Here is an 18812-nt window from a genome sequence, read left to right on the forward strand (position 1 = left end):
ATTACCCTTTCTTGTGATTAAAATGCTTCTTCTCAAAAAGAAATAGAACTTTAATTATAAAATTTTATAGCGAAACATAAAAGCATGATACTTCTAACAAATTTACATGTTCATGTAACTTTTCTTACATGTCTATTTCCCTTATATTAAGTATTTAATGATCTCAGTCCGTATGCACATACATTTTTGAAGTATTTGGTCATGGTTTGTTTCTTTTAGGTATATATATATATATATATATTTATGCAGAGAATGCTTTTTATTACAAACCAAAGCAAGTTATTTTAGTGAGCAAAGAATGCAGTCATGTTTTTTAACTTAAGTGAACCGCCATAAATAAATCTAGAATGATTCTGGGCTACCTTAGATGTCAGATACCAAAAACAAGGTCAGTGTCTCCAATAACATTGAGTTTAATGACATTAAGTTTATTTGCACTCAGGTATTGACATTTTTTTTTTTCCAGAGTTTTCAATTCAGTTTATAATTAAAGACATTCTCTATACAAACCGTGTATTATTTCATGACATGACAAAATGCATCAAGTATGTACATCATACCTCAGCGTCAGTGAGCTGCTCATCCACGTTTTAGGAAATGCAACTTTTTTTTTATTTAAGCATGAAAAACTCAAAAAAAGAAAAAAAAAAGAAAAAAAAAGACCAAGAAAATTGGCAAAACAGCAAGCAACGTGTTCCTGGGTTGTTTCAACTTCAAATGAAATGCTTACCTGAAATCTTTTAGTTCTTGCTTTGTACTGCTTTCATCTCTTTTGTTTTCTGCTGCCTCTGCATTTGCTGCCTGCTGCAGGCTCCGTGTGATCGGTCCTCCAATCCTCTCTCTAGATTTTACACTGAACCTGTCTGCCTTTTTCTTACTTGCCACAGCAGATTTACTTGGCAAAACAGCTTTATTATTCCTTTGTATTCTGACGTGCAGTTTCCGGGACGCTTTGCTGGAGATTCCAGAGGAATTGTTCTTAGAAACCACCTTAGTTTTTTTCCCATCAACATGGGACATTTTAGACACTCTTACAGGACTAGAGTTCCTCAACGATGAAGAGGAATTTGGCTTTTTAGATCGCATGGAAGGTACAAATTTAACATTTTGTTTGGACTTGAAGGAGGCAGAGGGGAGCTGGAGCTGTGCAGGTCCTGAGGTTCGTGCTCTCGTCTTGCCCAGGTGAGGCTGAGTGCTCTGCATTTTGATTTCGGCATCTGCTGTTCGCCTGCGCTGGTTGCTGCCTTTGTCACTGTTTGCAGGTGAAGAAGTTGCACTTTTTTTGGAAGAATTCTTTTTAGAGGAGGGAGAGATGGGTTTTTTGGGGCAGCTGTACGATGCGTGTTTGTTCAAACTCCCAATGTAAGTGAACTCTCTGTTACAGTAGGGGCAGATGTGAGAGTCTGTCTCGGATGGGTTATTTTTCAGTTCTGCCTTCTGCTGGGCAGACTTCTTTTTTTGCAGGATAGCTTTCTGGACAAGCTGGTTTTTCTTTTTCAATGCACTTATTTTTAGTTTATTGGAGGACATTTTGCTAATCTCAACATTGAAATTGAGTCTTTTAGGCTGACCCATTCGTCTGAAGGCGTTCTTCCCAGGCCCAGCGATAACCACCATGCCATTCTTAGGCTGCACTGTCTGTTTGAGGGGTACTGGATTTTTTTTAGGTGTGTATCTCTTTTTATCACTGGCAGATGCACAGGCCAGTATGTGTTTGTGTAACTCAGGCATGTTATCAACACTTTTTCCACATTTTGTGCATCGAATGGCGGTAGTAAAAGTCTGTGGGATATTGTGGGTTGTGAAGTTTGTTGCAGTGACCCCAATACCCATAGGATTTCGATGGTGATACTGGAACGGAGGTGGTTTAAAGCTTGGGTAGTGTTGATTGAGGCCCATACGAACATCTGGATCTTTAGATTTCACTCCAGAAGCCATTATTTTTATAGTAGTATAAAGCTCTTCAGAAGAATCATTTAGATCTTCATCTTCCTCCTCTTTTGAAGGTTCTGAAGAATCTTCTGGCAGGCTCTGCATGTGTTCCACGTTTGCCTTACTGGGGTCAGTAAAATTCTGGGGTCTCAAAGTCCCACTTTCAAACTCATGATGTGTGCACTCTTTGTCTGGATGGAGATCGCGCTGATGCTGTTGCAAATTGCACAAAAAAGCAAATTCCTTTTTACACACTGAACAAACAAAGATATTCCCTACTCCATGAAGCAGAAAGCGATGCTCTGACAAGTCTGTTTTATCCCTAAAAAGCTGTACACAGAATTCACATTTGAAGGGCCATTCTTCAGCATGAACGGATAAATGCTTCGTTAGGTCTTTAATGGAAAGAAAAGGTGATTCGCAGACATTGCACACAAAGCTCTTGTTGAATGTTTCCTGCACTACTCCTGATTCACTTGATGTAGGAGGATCTTCTCTTGCTTTTTGCTGCTCGCTCTCAGCTTCTTCCTGTTTTATTATTGGGAGAGAACTTTCAAGGTTATCAGCAGAGGAAACAACAGAAGAAACTACAGAAAGAGGAGGTGGGGATGGAGATGATGAGGAGGAAGAGGACGAGAAAGATGAGGAAGAGGAGGATGAAGACGAGGAAGACAGTGTAGGGGGGCCAGGTGAAGCAGCAGAAATAAGAGGTTCAACAGAAGGGACAGGGGACGGAGAAGGAGAAACCGTAGGCGAAAGAACTGGTAGTGGGGACTGGGTAGTAGTGTTGGAGAGTGGTGAGGGACAAGAGGAAGTGTTAGTGGCACTGGCAGACACATCTGGAATCGGTAAGGGCATCGTTGGGAGCAGGGGGGGAGGTGACGTGGCCACTGTTAATACAGGTGGGCAGGGCGGTGGGGAGGGGGGGTTGGTGGGCGTTAACAGTGGAGGCAGCTGGCACACAGCAGGTCCAGCAGATGCCTGTGGCACAGGGGAAGCGGAGGAGCTGAGGGGCTGAGTGTCAGTGGAAGATGATGCCGAGAGAGCAGGCTCCGTGTCGGGCTCTGCCTGAGGCTCCAGGGTTTTGCTGGGGCTAGCAGCGCTGTCCACGCCCAGCGTGCTGTCTGGGGCTGCATCCGTCCCGTTGTACTCATTCAGCAGAACCTTCTGCAACATGCAAGTGGTGGGTTTCTTCTTTTTAACACCACTACACGTTGGCTGCGTGGAATTTTCTTTGTATTCCCTAATTTCAGCATCACTGCAAGGCTTCTTATGCACACTTAAATCTAAAACGGATTCCCAGGGAACCTGAGTCTTGCTTTTGACGTCAGACCTTTGTTTCACACCACTGGATAAATCCAGCGGCTGCTGGTTGCACACATTGCCAAAAGTCGGAGCTGCTGTCCAGTCTTTTGATATTTTATATTCTTCAAAGCAAAGAGGGCTCAAAGTCTCTTTGTCCTCCCTTCCAGTCAAGCTCCAAGCTGGTGAGTTGCTGTGGCTTTCTAACTTTGGCATTTTGGAACTCCGAATAGTATCATTCCACACAGTTTTTCCCTCACCTGATTTGACAAAGTCTCGAAGCACTGGACTGTGCTGTGGAGAACTGGGAGGAGAGCTGGTCCTTCTTTTAAATCTGCTGGATGCTGGAGGCAAAATAGGTGATGATGTAACAGGTCCTAGTTTAGGGATTTCACTTGATGGAGTCATCTTCTTATTGTCCTGTGTCTGAAGAAGCTGCTTTAATTTTGATGACAAATAAACCCCTTTTTCTTTATGAAAAGGTAAGCTTTCTGTTGAAATGCTAAGAGGAAGATTTAAAGAACTAGTAGGAGTTATAGGTTCTGGGTCTATTTCCGTTTTTATTTTTGGTACAAGAGGAGGGCTGGCAGTTCTTCTCTTTTTGGATTCACTGCTCCCACTGCTAGAGGGTTCCTTAGGAGGTTCATTCACATGTGTTTGTGTAACCTTTAAATTTGAGGAAATTTCCACTGTGACCGGACTGATTATACAATTCAATCCATACAAGTCTGCAGAGTTGGACTCCATCTGAATCACGTCACAATTGCTAGTGCTGCTGTTGGACTGAATTTTACCATCAATGTAGTAATTTAAATTTTCAGAGATATTGCTGGAAATATCCATTAGATAGACATCATCTCCTTCACCTTCCTCTTCTATTTCTGTGCTCGCAATGTACACACTCTGGACTGCTGGGGCTGGCTCTGTCGGGAGCGGTGGCTCTTCGGTAAAGAACCCTTTTCTTCTGACACCTTTGGGAATAAGATGACGCTCATGAACCCTACGCTGATGCCTCCGCATGTTGGTGTGAGTACCAAAAACCTTCTTGCAGTATTTGCATGGATGCAACTCTTTGGGCTCCTTATTTTCCTCAGCAAATGCAGAGTTTGACATTTCCTGGGAGACTTTCTCAGAATCCAAGACAACAGAGTCTTGAGCAAGACTGGAAACGTTCAGGTCATCTTTAAGACCATCATCCACAATTACTTGGTTATCAGCAACATTATCCAAGTGTTGTGATGATGTCAGTGTCAGGAATGGTTTCCTTTTTGGCCCAGCCTCGTGGCGTCGCTCGTGCCTCCGCCTGTTGATTTGAGTGCCAAAGGCTTTCCCACAGTAGCGACACTTGAACGCGTGGCTCAGAGTGGATATATGGATGTGCATGTGGCGCTCAAGTCCTTGCTTTGTTGTAAACTTCCTCTCGCAATGCTGGCAGGGAAACATGAATGTTTCCTGAACATCACCATTGGATTCCCCCTGTGCTTTTGGAATTTTCACCACAAGTTTTTTCTTTGGAGAGCTTTCTGGAGATTCCTCTGACGTACTCTTTTGTTCTTCCATAGAGTCCAACTTTTCTTCACATATCAAAGGCATTTCAGCATTTTCTTTAGGCATATTGGTATCTTCTATCTCCTCTTCGTCTTCCTCTTCTTCATCCTCCTCTTCGTCATCATCTAAATCATCTGATGCACAGTTTATTGACTCTCCTTGTTTGTCTTCAGTTACCACTTGTAGTTCACTGGTCGGACTGGGGATCATCAGTTTTGGAAGTGCATCTTGATTTACCATTTCCTGAATCACAGCTGTTTGTTCCAGAGACAGCACAGCAGAAACAGAAGGCGTTTCATCTTCCTCTTTATGACCTGAAACACAAGGGTGTAATAAAGAAAAGCATGAGATATTTTTGCCAAACACTCCAGGATATGCTACACCTTTCTCCCCTAGCACAACATATCCAATGTTCCTGACCCAACACAATACTACCACTCCTCATTTACTGGTGTGCATGGATGTTTTCACCTCTGCATGCAAGTCCTACCTATCTGTTGTTAGGTATATCCATTGCTGAAGCAAATAAGGCCAGGTTGGATGGGGCTCTGAGCAACCTTGTCTAGTGAAAGGTGTCCCTGCCCACGGCAGGGGGTTGGAACAAGATAAGCTTTACGGTCCCTTCCAACCCAAAATGTTCTGTGATGATTCTAGGCAAACACCTTTGCTGCCAATCCCCACTGTTGTTTAAGTGGATACATTACGGAGCAAAAACTCCTTCTCCATTCCTTAGCTGGGCCATAAGACACCTGAACAGCGGTACATGTGTTGTGCAAGCAGAAGGGACAACAGAAGGAAGGAATGGAAGAGTTATGGGTCAAAAGAATTAATACTGTATTTTTTCCCCCTTGGTACTGATTCTGTTAATTAGCAATAAACAATGACCATGTAGCTACACACTATTTTAGAATAAGGACTTTGCTTCTGCTCTAAGGAGTCTGGGTTTATGTCTAAATTTTGCAGCACATTCGTTTTTCCTGTGGCCAGAGTCATACATTCAGTGACATGCTTCTAACAGCCAAGTTTCTAACTAGTAAAACAATTGGGATAAACAATAAAACATGTTCACTTGGCTACAGCAAGATAACCTGCTAATGCACTAAACATGACAAGCATGTTTGATTCAAAAAGATAGACAGAAGGAAAAAATAAGACACTTGAGAACTCACCTTCTTTAGAATCCCTCATATCTGCAGAAGTAGAATCCAAATCAGTCTTTTTCTGTTTTGTATCTGCTGCCTTCTTTCCCTTGTTTTTACCTTCCTGAGTCTTCTTCTTTCCTGGGAAGAAAAGAGCACTTATTATTCCTGCTCAACAACTTTTGTCATATATGAGTGGCAGAATTAAACCCTCAGCTTTGGAATATAACACACTCCTGTAGAGACCCTGCTTTCCTGAGGAATACAAATGACTGATTAGGAGAACAGACAGCATTCAGGTAAAAAAACCTCAGACGCTGATATATTTTCCTCACTTTCAAAGCAAGAACAAACTACCTGTCCAGGGTTAAGCAGCCCACATCATGCAGTTACCCAAATGCCTTAATATGGCCACTAAATTCCTGTATCTCACAGAAGTATATGGAAAATAAGAAATCTCTTAATATACTATTAATCCTTAATGTTAATTGGAAGACCTTATGAAGTAGAAACCCATAAAGGTTTATTCTAGTTTTATAAACATTCTGAATATTGAGGAGAGTTATGATAAAAGCAATGAAGTAATAACATCATGAGAAGACTGAAAGCAGCATGCGCTTGACCAACACGGCAAAATGAGATGGAACTGGGTAACAGCAAATGATGAAGGTATTTCATTGTGTCCTGACACAAAACCTTCACGTTATCACTTTCTGTTACCAAAATGAAGCAGCATGTATTAGTTGCAGAGGATGATGAACACAAAAGGGCATTATGTGCAAAGAGCTGACCAGTACTGCAAGATGCAAATACACTGAAAACTTCATTTTCCACTGCACTACAAAGTACTGCTAATTTTTGCCATTAATCTTACAGATTCAGGCCTACAACATACAGAAATTACGATAAAGGGGTGTGTAATAACAAATGAAAGTTTACGGTTTTCCGATTCACTTCAGTGCACAGACTGTACTCTCCACACAGGACACAGAAAACACCACTGAAGCTCCACAGTTCTACACACAACTCTTGGGAAGAACTGTCCAGAAGCAGCAATCCAAATTCCTCCTTTGGCCCCTCTACTCTAACACACAAAATGCTACTTTTTGACAAACTGCCCCTTCCCTCTGATCAGAAATGTCCATCACAGCCCTAAATTCATTTCCTAGTTGGAAGCACATTCTTCCATGCCACAATCCTGACAACAAATTCCTCCTTTTTACACCTCAAAAATATTTTTCACATCCTGAGCCAAGAAACTGGAACGCCTTTAAAGAAAAATATTCCTCTGTTCAAACTGCAAAGTTCCAAGTACACCCCCCCCACCCCCAGAGAACAGCTCAGACAGCTCAGCTTTAAAAGGAAACATTTGTTTTGATTTGAACATTCTATCTAAATAATTATCTGTATTTCTTCTCAAGGAGCTCAGATTTCATAGGCCATCTCCAAATTCTAGTGTATTTCAGTTTTATGTATGTAATAAACCTTTTTAAATTTCTTATCCAATTTAACAGATTTTAGTCTTGTAACCTGACAGTAGTCACTCATACTGAATTTTTGTCACCTTTGGAAAAGACACACACATCCTTCCCAAAGTAAACTAGCAATTTTCTCTGAATATCCTCAATTATTGTAATGATCCCCATGTCTAACCTGCCATAAAAAACCGATACTGGATTGTTTGAACAATGCAATATTCAATTTTGATTTTAACACCTGCAACTGTCAGAAGATTTAGCACATATTTGGGTGTTCACATAGGCAAAAGGAAGTTTAAGCAAATCTTTCTTTACCTGACAGGCTACTAAATGTCCAATTGGAACACAATTTTTTTTTTATTATCAGCACCTCGAATGTTCATAATTACAACTAACACTACCAAGATCTGAGTATGAAGGACAGATATCAAAGACGTTTCCAGAAGTATCTCCCAAGTCACTTGAAATTGCTCTGGGAATGTACAGTAACACAATCCAACAGTTCCATTTCTAGGGAAAAGGGGGAAATGCAAGATTTCAACACATTCCTAGGAATCAAACATGCATCACAATACACCTTATGAGTGACATAACAAATGATACCTAATTCCTAGAACCCTAAGAGCTCTAAACCTTTTTGCAGACCACTTACCACCTGAAGACCAGTATCAGTATCTTGACCTAAAACCAACAAAATTCTTGCTTCATCTCTCCCTACAGATGAGACTGGAAACAAGAATGAAAAGGTTGGTGCACAGGCCCCTCTCACCTGCCAAACCTGGCCATGGTCAGGGACACTTTTTCCCCCCACAGTGCAGTGTCTGATGTATTGCAGATGAAGTCATGGGGCAATTTTGCATCTAGTTCTACAGCAGCCCTGAATTTCATCCTAAAAACAGGTTACTGTCAAAGTCTTCAAACCAAGACCCAGTTAATTCTTTTTTCTAACAATATTGGCAATATACTGTGCTCTTTCAAGGGTGAGGTAAAGTATGAAAAGGCACCAACACAAATCCCAAGTGCTAAAGCATGCAGAAATGTTTCAGTCATCCAGTTAGAGAATATAAAACTTAATAGTACCTCAAATCCAATTATAATCTGAGAAATCACTACCATAGCAGGATTTTCACACAAAATCGAGGTACTTATGTCACATACCTTATGCTACTGATGGAAAGCAGATCATTTGCAAATTCTCCTGCCAGTCCTAAAAAGAGATGCAACTTGCTCATGATGTAATCTGCTCTGAAATACAGCTGGAGATGTTTCAAGTTCTTGGCCTTTAAGCATCAATGCATTTGAAGAGAGGTTTCACCCAGCACCTGACTTGCCCTTTCTCTGAACAGTGAACAAAACATCTTGGGCACGGACAGCATTTCAGATGTGTCAGATCAATTTCTGACACGTATCAGTGAGAGACACCAAACCATTGCTGACGTTCTCCTTTACCAGCTTTAGTTTGTTCATCTTCTAGGTGGCAGCTTTCTTTGACAAGGTTCAAAGAATTCACTATACTCAAACATGACAATGACTGTCCCAGATGCACAGTTTCATGGCCCTGACCATTTATTTTATGTTCAACAGCACGTGCCCAGGAAGAGAATTTAAGAACAGAGTAACAAGTGATACTTCAATGATATGCTCTCCCAGCTTTCATATATCTGCAGTTCAGGAACTTCTGAAGACATTTAACAGATGTTGATAGATTTTCGCCCATGAATTCTCAAAGTGCTTTTAAAATCCATATAAACCTGAAAGATTTCCATAATTTTCTTCCTAGAGATAACCAATAAAAGTACAACCTACTATTCTGATATAAAGGGTATCAATGAGTAGACCAAGGTCTGTCCCTTAATTTTCTTACTGTTTCAGAGGTCAGGAAGGAACAGAAGTCTGCAGGAGGGGGGAAATGCCTCTAAACACAGAACCTGGTGGAAGCCTGAGTATAAGTACACACGTGCACTTACCATCAGGTTCCTGAAGGGTCCTACATGGCTGCTACGGCCAGCTGGATCCTCCACTTGGTCTAAACAAGAAAGATACAGGAATGAAACACAGGGAAAGTGAAATGGAAACAATGACAAAAGAATAAATGAAGGGCAGAACTTAATATATGTGTATGTGCTTTAGAAGAATTGTAGAAGAAAGATGCAAAGGAAAATGAATGAAATGAACAGATAGAAAGTAGGAACTTGTCTGTAGTGATGAAGATCAAAAGAGGAATTCACCGATTTGCAATTTGTCTTGCAACTTTCAATAGGGCTCCTTTTTCTCTCCTCTCCACTTCTGCTGTAAGATAGCTCTGCCTTTGCACCTTCACAATCCCTTTATAACACTGCAACAGGCACAGAAAAGCTCATGCTACTGCCAATGTCCAGAGCATTAGTACTCCCACTAATTTTGGAGGAGTTCAGATGACAATGGAGTAACAGCGTATGAGAGAAGTAATCTTTATTTGCCCATACTTCATTTTATCGATAAAATCAAGACACTGCTGAAGAACCTACAGTTAGCTGTGCTCAGGCTTTTGTTGTTAACCAAACTACTAATGGGACTATTAAACCACTGAGTTATTTTTGGTGGGATGGGATAAGCATACTCAGAAGCTGGGAAGGAAGATGTTTAACACAGTCTTTCCACACACTTGAAGCTGAACACCATAATTAAATATTGCTCAACTGTACAAGATGCCATTGTCTTTAATAACCTTTAACTGCAGCACAAAACATGTTCACAGTTAAGATCATAAAGCAAGAAGGACACTCACACCTAAGCTCAAACATTGCTTCAATCTTTTACAGAAATACAGAATGTGGACATTTGCCTCCAAAAATCTTGGGTTAATAAGGGAAAAGAATAACTGATATGAGCTGAAATTACTGTTACTTCTTTGAGATCTGTAGCCTGTAACAGCCCAGTAACACACCCAGACCAGAATCCATGAGTGCTTCTGCTGAAAAGTACCACAGAAATCTGCCCAAACCTCAAGTCTGCTGGAAAACAGTGGAGAAGCTCCCTCAGAGACCCCCTGAAAAGTATTCTTAGGGCACAGACAAGGGCAGCACCCGGCAAGGCTGTGGCTGAAGGGGAAAGACAAACCAGCACGTTACACTGACAATGCCACAGTTTCATCTGTGAATCACAGTGTAATAATATAAACTCACTAATTAAATCCCTTTGGAACTGGTTCAGAATAAAGTCTGCATCAATCCCATGCAATAGCTGCTACTATTCTATAAAAAACTTTTAATTATTTTCTCCTGTTGAAAAAAAAAAAAAATCAGTACTTTGGCATTGGAAAGAATGAAATAAAGATTAAGTGAATATTCAAGCTAAAACATTCTTTTGGAAAATTCAGCCGAAAACAACTGCACAATCATTTCCACATTCTTTTGATTAGTGAGTTCTAACACACTGATACAACTTGAATTTTAATTTGAGAAACAGCTTGCTGTGTACCAGAATTCATCTGCTCCTGTATCCAGAATGCTGGGTGATGTCATGTTTTTCAAAATAAATTCCTTAAGCCTTCAGGCATCAGTAAAAATCTGACTAGTTGTTTGTTCTGCAGACAGACCAGAACACATGAACGCCTTTTTCATACACAGAATGCTACATCCAAAAGAACAGCATAAATTATTTCAAAAAATTAAATCCAAGTTGTGTTGGCTGAAGGAGCACGACAAAATGCAGAAACATGTTGCAGTGACTTCTTAGACTCTTGTCCAGCTGTGAATGGCACAGCACATGGGTGTTAAAGACCTTACATATTTAATAAGTTGAATTGATTAAACAGTAAGGTAACAAGGCACCAAAAATTACATTTAATTCAAAATGCTCATTATTAAGATGAGAATACTAAGGCTGTTCTTTTAATATGTTCCTCTGTTTGCTTTTAAGTGTCTTCATTATGCTTTTTGTTTGGGTTTTTTTTAGTTCTTCCATTATTTATAAAACCTTTCATTATTCTCTACCAGCACCTGCTCACACAGCAAAGCAAAATCAAAAACCACCTGGCTAAATAAAGGGCAACATAGCCATGTATTAAGGGCTGCTCTGAGCCACTGAGACAGCCAAGAACATCCAGCATTTAGGGAAAGCTGGTAGGCACAACACGCCTGATATATATATATATATAAAATAATAAATGTATATGAGGATTATTCATATAATCAGGGGGATTACAGAAATTTGCAAAAAACAAGACCTCAAACCCACAAAGTTATGCAAATATTTTATTCGAATATCTAAGCCAAGAGCCACATTTCAGGAGAGAGCACAGGGTTGCTGCTGCCTGTCCAGCACCGCAGCCTTACAAAGCTCCAGAACCTGGTTCAGTGTCCCACAGCATCCACCAGCTCATAGACTGTGCTAATTAAACCTTTTTTAAATTGCTGTCCAAAGTTTTAAGTGATCTAGGATAGCTGGGGTTCAAAATGTCACACTGTAAATTACTGGGGAAAAAGGAAGCAAGAATAAAAATAGTAAAAAACCTAGTATTAGGCTAGGAATAAAAATATTACAACCTTCTGAAAGAAAAGCCTCAACAATTATGCCTTAATTTAAACAAACATTGCTTAAATGTTATAACATTGACTTCCAATATTTCTTCCACAGTATTACTGTTAATATAACATTATATCAAAGTTCCTTTTAAGTACTTGCATTAAAGTACTGCTTTGAAAGGATTCCAGCAGGCTTAGCTGAGGAACTTCAAGTACCTCTGAACAGACACACTCATTACGTGGGGAGGGAATGGCTTTGGAACCCTAAAGCTCCCAACTTAAAATGAAGCAACACGTGAAACTGCTGCTAACCAAGGGCTCTGGAGAAAAACAGCCTTGTACTGGCAACAAAACAGGCTACAAAGCCAAATAGAGGCTTCCCAAGAGCCCACAGCTCAGAAATTCCAATGCTGCCATGCCACAGAACACCTTTGGTGATAATTGGGGTTTTTTTCCCCACAAGCCAGAAAAAGCTTTTAATTTTTATTTCTTTGTCAGTGTAAGATAGATAAGCTGTACTAGGAGCATTGCCCACTTTGGCTACAGATCATCCCCAGCACTGGTGGGCACATACACATGAAAACCTCTTTAACACAAAACTCCTGCCCAGGTAGGAAGGCTTCCATCTTGATGATTCAAAGGTACAGACTAAGTATGACAACACAAACAGACTTCTCCATTTTCAGTACTCTATCTCTCTAAAACAGAACACTATTAAAAAAAAAAAAATCAACCAAAAAAACTAAACAAAGTCAGCACATTTTAAATCATTTTTCAGCAAGTCTAAGAGTGGAATTCAAGCCACAGATCAATTTTTGAAACAAACACCTCATTAAAAGGGATGTCAATTAAATGTGAATGGCTCCACACACAGTATCATTAAGAGGCCTATTTCAACAATGCTGTCAAGTAGGTATGAAAACCTGCAGAAAAAGGCAAAATGTAAATGTTTTTATTACCCTGTTTTCTTCAATCTGTCATCATTGTAAGTAATTGGTGGAGTATACTTCTTGTAACACCATTATAAAGTCATCAGATACAGCTACTTTGTGTAGGCATAACTTCAGGTGTTGTTAAGCAGATGAAACACTAAAATTGATGTGAGCTGTTTCACAGTGTACATAAACCATCACAACAGAATTTTAACCTCCAGCTCCTGAGAATCACAAGAATAATTCAGAGCTGCAGAAGATCGTGGTTCTGTACCATCAATCTGCGCAGACCTAATGTATCACATAATATTGAAGCTGGAGAGGCAGAATACATACAGCTATATAGTACAGACAAAATGGAAAAATCTTGTGAATTATCTACAGAATATGGGCAAACTCGGTGAGCAAAGGTTCATCTGTAATTTTTTCCAGCAGAACTTACATCTCCTCTTCCATAAAAAGACACTTTCAAGCTTACCCAGTAGGAGCAGGAGAAAGAGGAAGCTAAACTTCACAGCAATTCTATTAATACCGAACTGCCTGTTGCATAAGCCTATTGCTACCCATCAACCATCACTTCACTCACAAGGAGCACATTTCAATCACTGCATTTTTCAACCCCAGTATAAAAGGCACAGTAAAGTCTCGCCTTGGGAAGGTGTTTCAGGACACCTGAAGGCAGAGGCACATACACCAAGCTGTGCATGTGCATGAAACTGTTTGTACCGAACTAAATACACTCTGCAGAAAAGAAACAGAGCCATGCACTGACAGAGACTGTTAACGTGACATTTGCATAACAGATGAACTTGTTGCCATGGAAAGCATAAGAAAATTCTGAGCTGGGCTATTTAAAACACCAATTTCTGCAAATGTTTGGCAAAGTCTCCACTTTAATGACAGCACTGAAGATCATGTTACTGTGTCTCACCATAAACTTCTGGAATTACGACAGTCAGTACAAGAAATGTTAGGGTGGCACCACAGGTGTGCCATGCCAAGAGAAAGAAATGACCCAACAATCTGCAAGAAGCAGAAGGGAATGTATTGCCATTCTATAGAGTTTGTGAGACTAGAAAATTTGACACTATTCGCAAAATTCAGATAAACAGATTTTTAAAAAATGATGAAAAATTTTGAGTGGGAAGCCTGTGTTAAAGGTGTGGTATTACACCAATCCCTACAAGCTGAACTATGAGCTATCTCCAGTCTTCTGCATATAAGTTATGTTTTGTAAATTAAATTATGTACCATAACTCTCTATAAGACAAGAGACAATAGCAGTTTATATTATCTGTCTGTCACAGTATGCCATCCACCCTTGCAGCATCTCATTCCAATCCCCAACACATTCTGCCTTCTGAATAACCTGAGTGCATATCCCAGGAAGTCTTAAGTTTATAGCCTCCAAGACTTATTCACCCATAATGACTTAAGTAGTACAGAATGTCACCCAACAATTACAAGGCATGGCAAACAAGGGTTTAATTCCATGCAATTTTAACCCACACAAGAGCTGTGTTGGAACAATTAAGTATAAATAATTAAATGTAGAGCTTTTGTCTTAGCAAGATTTGAAAATGTTATTGCTGCCCTTATGCCAATATTTCTAAAACAGTAGAAAGGGGACACAAATATGTGACCAGACTTGCTCCAGACTTTCTCAATCACTCCAGCTGCTGGCATATTCCTGCCTCCGATCCTCCCTAATCACACAGCCTCCTCCATCCACTACAAATTCCTAGCAAGTAGCTCCATGGCTGCCACAGCTCCTACAGCCAGCCCAGGACAGAAAACACGATGAACATTCTTCTCTGTACTTCTATTCCATGAGCTTTTGTTTTGCTAAGTATTAAGACAAAAGCAGCAGCAAAAGAAATGTCAGCTGGCACACACACTTTCCAGAAATAGCTGTTCTCTATTTAGCCAGTTTTTATATAAAATTCAGTTAAAAATAGAGCACCCAAATTGTGTATTTAATACAGAGAATGTCTAAATTTAAATCTCTGCTTTAACCAATCAGAGCTTTTATCTAAGCCCAGAAAATGCTGCTTCCAGTCACTAGAGCTTGGCCCAAAATATTTGTGAAATGAAGTTACTCTCAGATAATTAGAAATACCAACTATTTTGACAGCAGCATTTACAAGATAATGCAAATGAAAAACCTCACACAACTACTTGTACCAGCAAGTTTAAAATGATCACTACTAGATCAGTCTGCCTTTATCTGTAATAAATAACACAAATATTTGTCATGGCCCTATTTGCACCACTGAACACTTGAGAGGATTACATCAAAAATATCTGGGGTTTTAGCTAAGTTATCTTTAAAGGTAACTACTTAGGTCTTTACCTGCCATTTTATTCTGCTGTTTGACAAACCCAGTATGTTCCAACCCAGCAGCAGCCACACCAGTAAGTGACATTTAAAAAAAAAAAAATAGAAAAAAAGGACTTTTGAGTCCACTGCAGACCCAAAAGCCCTTCACACACAGCTGATCAAGGTGGTGTCTTGCTACCCAGAGCAATTTTGCCTCTCTACGACAGACAAAACTCCCACAAAGTTAGTGAAAAGCTGTCACTGCACAGAAAACCAAACCGAACCATTGATCCAAACGTTTGCCCAGACAGGGGCGATGGCTTTGCTTGGAGAACACAGCTGTACAAAGGCTACAATTCCCAGGAAACAGGGCTGCCTTTGTGTCTAACAGGAGCCCTAGGATTACTGTAACAGGAGTCCCCACTGCTGAGGAAACAAGAGCAAAGCCTCTCACAGACGCAGGATCTGGACAGTGCTACCACCATGTTAAAGCTCCCATGGATAAAATTAAACCCCTCAGAACTGCTACAAGGTCACACTCGACATTTTCACTTACAGTCACTCAAATTTGTCCTGTTACTCATTTTTACCCAAATGAATCCTTTTGTTCAACATATCTGCAACATGTCACTTCTCAGAAATTTTTCTCCAACAAGTATTCCCAATAAAATCACCCCTCTGAGTTTTACAAAGTATTTCACCCCCTCTTTCACATCTATTTCCTAATTTCTTTCCTTTAACCTTATTATATTTCCTCAATACAATCAACTACCTAGTACAGTAAGTATGCAGTGTTTTTCCATCAGTCCCCATTAAAAATATTACAGCATCTTCTCAACTGGGTCTCCAACTTAACAAGGAACATTAATTGTTAATAACCAGCTCCTGTCAAAACATATTTGCAGCATGAAAACTCTGGTGCTCTGTATCTGTTAAATTTGGAAAGACTCATCTCCTTCCAGCTTCAGAGTGACAAGTCCAAGGTCAAATGGCAGAATATCACTGCAGGTCCTTCACAGAAGTAGATAAATGAGGATAAATACTATTATGAAAAACTCATCATTTTAATGTACAATATAGTCACCAAGTAATTTTTATCTGCTGGGAAATTGTGGAAGATTTGCTTCACTTCCTTGGTGAAACAAAGTGCTTCATTCATTTCAGCCACAGCCCACTGATACTTTCTCAGAGAAACGCTTGTCAGCCTTCTCTGATAACATGAGATACACTGAATTATATTTCCAAAGGAACTGTAATCCTCCAGTTGCCCAATCAGTCCATTTCTCAAAAGGACTGTGCTACAGGACAACAGCAACAGTTGGTGCTCACGTTAACAAGACTGACAATGGAAGTTCTAAATTTCAAGTATGCCCCAAACCAGACAAGAGCAAACTGCTATCTGTCTGATTTGTGACACCAAGAAAGGTCATGGGCTCATAAAGTCACTACAGGGAACAGCAGCTTCCTCCATTTTTCAAACAGTGAAAACAAATCAGAGAGCACAAATGTACTTTGCTGCTCCATTAACTGCTACATTCAAGATGAAAGTCTGATTTGATCTAAATGGGTTAAAGTTCTAGAAGTTTTTTGCACACATCTGTTTATAGTATAAAACATCAACTAAAACAGACTATAGAAATAAAACATCACTGTAACATAACTTGGACAAGTTAATTTGCAGGTAAGGAACCAGAAAATAAAACCAGCTCTGGTGTCTGAGCGGGGAGAGCAGAGGGTGACACCAAACAGTTCAGGATTTGGGAGCTATGAGCTAAGTTTCAGCACAAAGTCCACTTTGCTTTTGCAATCCCTGACAAGGGTCTGTAAGATCAGAAACACTAGACTCGCTGCTCTTCACCTGCAACTTGAAAGGGAGCACTTTGCAGGAAAGTCCGTTTTTCCCTCCACTCACTGCCACTTGGTAAGACCTACTCCTTGGGAAAAGCCCAAGACAACTCTAAGACTTGGCTGAGGATCCAACTATGGCAAAGGTGGGTGTTTGAACATCCTGATCCCAATCCCCTGCTAGACAGGTCAGCTATCACTGCACTGAGCTGCTTCACACCACAGCTCACTGTCTCCACAGTCTGCAGTTTTACTGGCAGCAACACATGGAAGTTTGCATTAAGTTATCAGCCCTGGATAATGGTGATGCCTGAGAAAATTTCCCCAAATTTCTATGCATCGAGTCACTTTTACAAACACCAGGCCTTTGCCATTCAACAGTCAAATTGTTTCTTATGGACTGCCAAACAAAACGAGATCTGTATCTGAGGAGACTCGAGTGAGGCATCTGGCTCTCAACACGAGTTAGAATAATGTAGAGCTGACTACTCATTTCCATGGCATTTTGCAGCAATAATAATCAAGATGATGGATTTTCAGCTATTATAATACTCTCACTAGAATAACGTTATGTCAATCAGCACATTAATAACAGTGCCTCTCCGAAGTTCTGCAGCATTAATCATAGTCAATCAAAAGCTCTCACAGAACTCTGATAACAAAGTGTAACAGAATTAACTCTTAACAGCTGGTAAGCTCCTAAGTGCTCAGAAAGCTTCATCCTAAAAAACTCTCAGTCACTGATGATCCAAGTAAGTATTGTGATTTTCCAGAGGAAAGGTGTATATAAGGCAAGTAAATATTTCTGGAAAATAGTCAGATATTGTCTAATTTCTTAGCTAGAAATACTGAAATACCACCAAGTCTTGTTTCAATAATTGATAATAAATCCAAGCAAAAAGTCAGTCTGCTGTAACATTTCCTTGAGGAACTCAACACAGCAAGTGTAGGCCGGTGAGAATTCTTCAGAACAAAGTCATTCCTGTCAATCTGTGTAAGACTCTTGGCAGGAATGACAAAATAAATTGGAAAGTTTGACAGATTGAAAAGAATAAATACACTCTGGTCTTATAAATGGTTTTCCTTCTTGTTCATTTGAAAAATATACAAAACAGTTAATAAATAAAATAGAAATAAATTTCTTTGCTATTTCACAGGTTTGTAATGCAGTGACATGAGAATCTTCAGAGACTCAATGAACACAAGTTACCTTACAAAGCAGATCTCAATTAAAGAAAAGAGCTCTCAGCCACACACTCAAATGGAGTCTGCATGTCTTCCATGAAAAAACCAGCTATCAAAACTTTGTGTGCACACTCCTGAAGTTACATTAAATGTGCTTGTTCACCACTGCATAATAAATTACACGGGGCATCTGCAGATAAGCCCTCGGTGTAAGACATTCCCTGTAAACAATTCAAGTAAAATAAATGGTCAATGCAAAATTATGGTAAATTGCAATTTTAAAGTTTAGTACAGTTAATGATGTATTATTCATAATAATTCTGATTGGTTTTGAAAAGATGAGGCATAAAAAAAAAAAAACACCTAGAGAAAGGCAACAGAAATGATTAAGAGGTACAGAAGGTTCTTAAAATAAGAACTTAGAGCCATCCCTAAATAAAAAGGTGGTTCAAGCAGGAGGCAAATAAAATAAGAATACACTGAAAGTCAATAACTGACTTTACCTTGCATCCACCATAAACCCCAGAGTCTCCAACTGGAAAACAAACACTGAAGTGGGAGATTGTACAGCAGGGTCAGGAAACCACAGAAAGAGCAACAGTGGCTGGTAAAGCCTTGACTTAATA

At 39.9% G+C, this 18812-nt stretch overlaps 1 protein-coding gene across 2 annotated transcripts in view; it reads right to left on the reverse strand.

Moving 5' to 3' along the window:
- The window catches only part of PRDM2 (PR/SET domain 2), a 62177-nt gene that overhangs the window by 14045 nt on the left and 29320 nt on the right, over positions 1-18812 (reverse strand). The window contains exons 1-3 of one of the 2 annotated variants that reach the window (XM_082295787.1): positions 9367-9418; positions 5952-6062; positions 731-5096 (exon numbers count right to left, since the gene is read on the reverse strand). In XM_082295787.1, coding sequence (XP_082151913.1) covers positions 731-5096; positions 5952-5970 — 4385 coding nt within the window. In that variant the 5' untranslated portion in view covers positions 5971-6062; positions 9367-9418. Of the gene's footprint in view, positions 1-730; positions 5097-5951; positions 6063-9366; positions 9419-18812 lie in introns of those variants that run through there. The other variant, XM_082295786.1, reaches the window with a different exon arrangement.

Source organism: Coloeus monedula, assembly GCF_965178545.1.
Source record: "Coloeus monedula genome assembly, chromosome: 22".
NCBI lineage: Eukaryota > Metazoa > Chordata > Aves > Passeriformes > Corvidae > Coloeus > Coloeus monedula.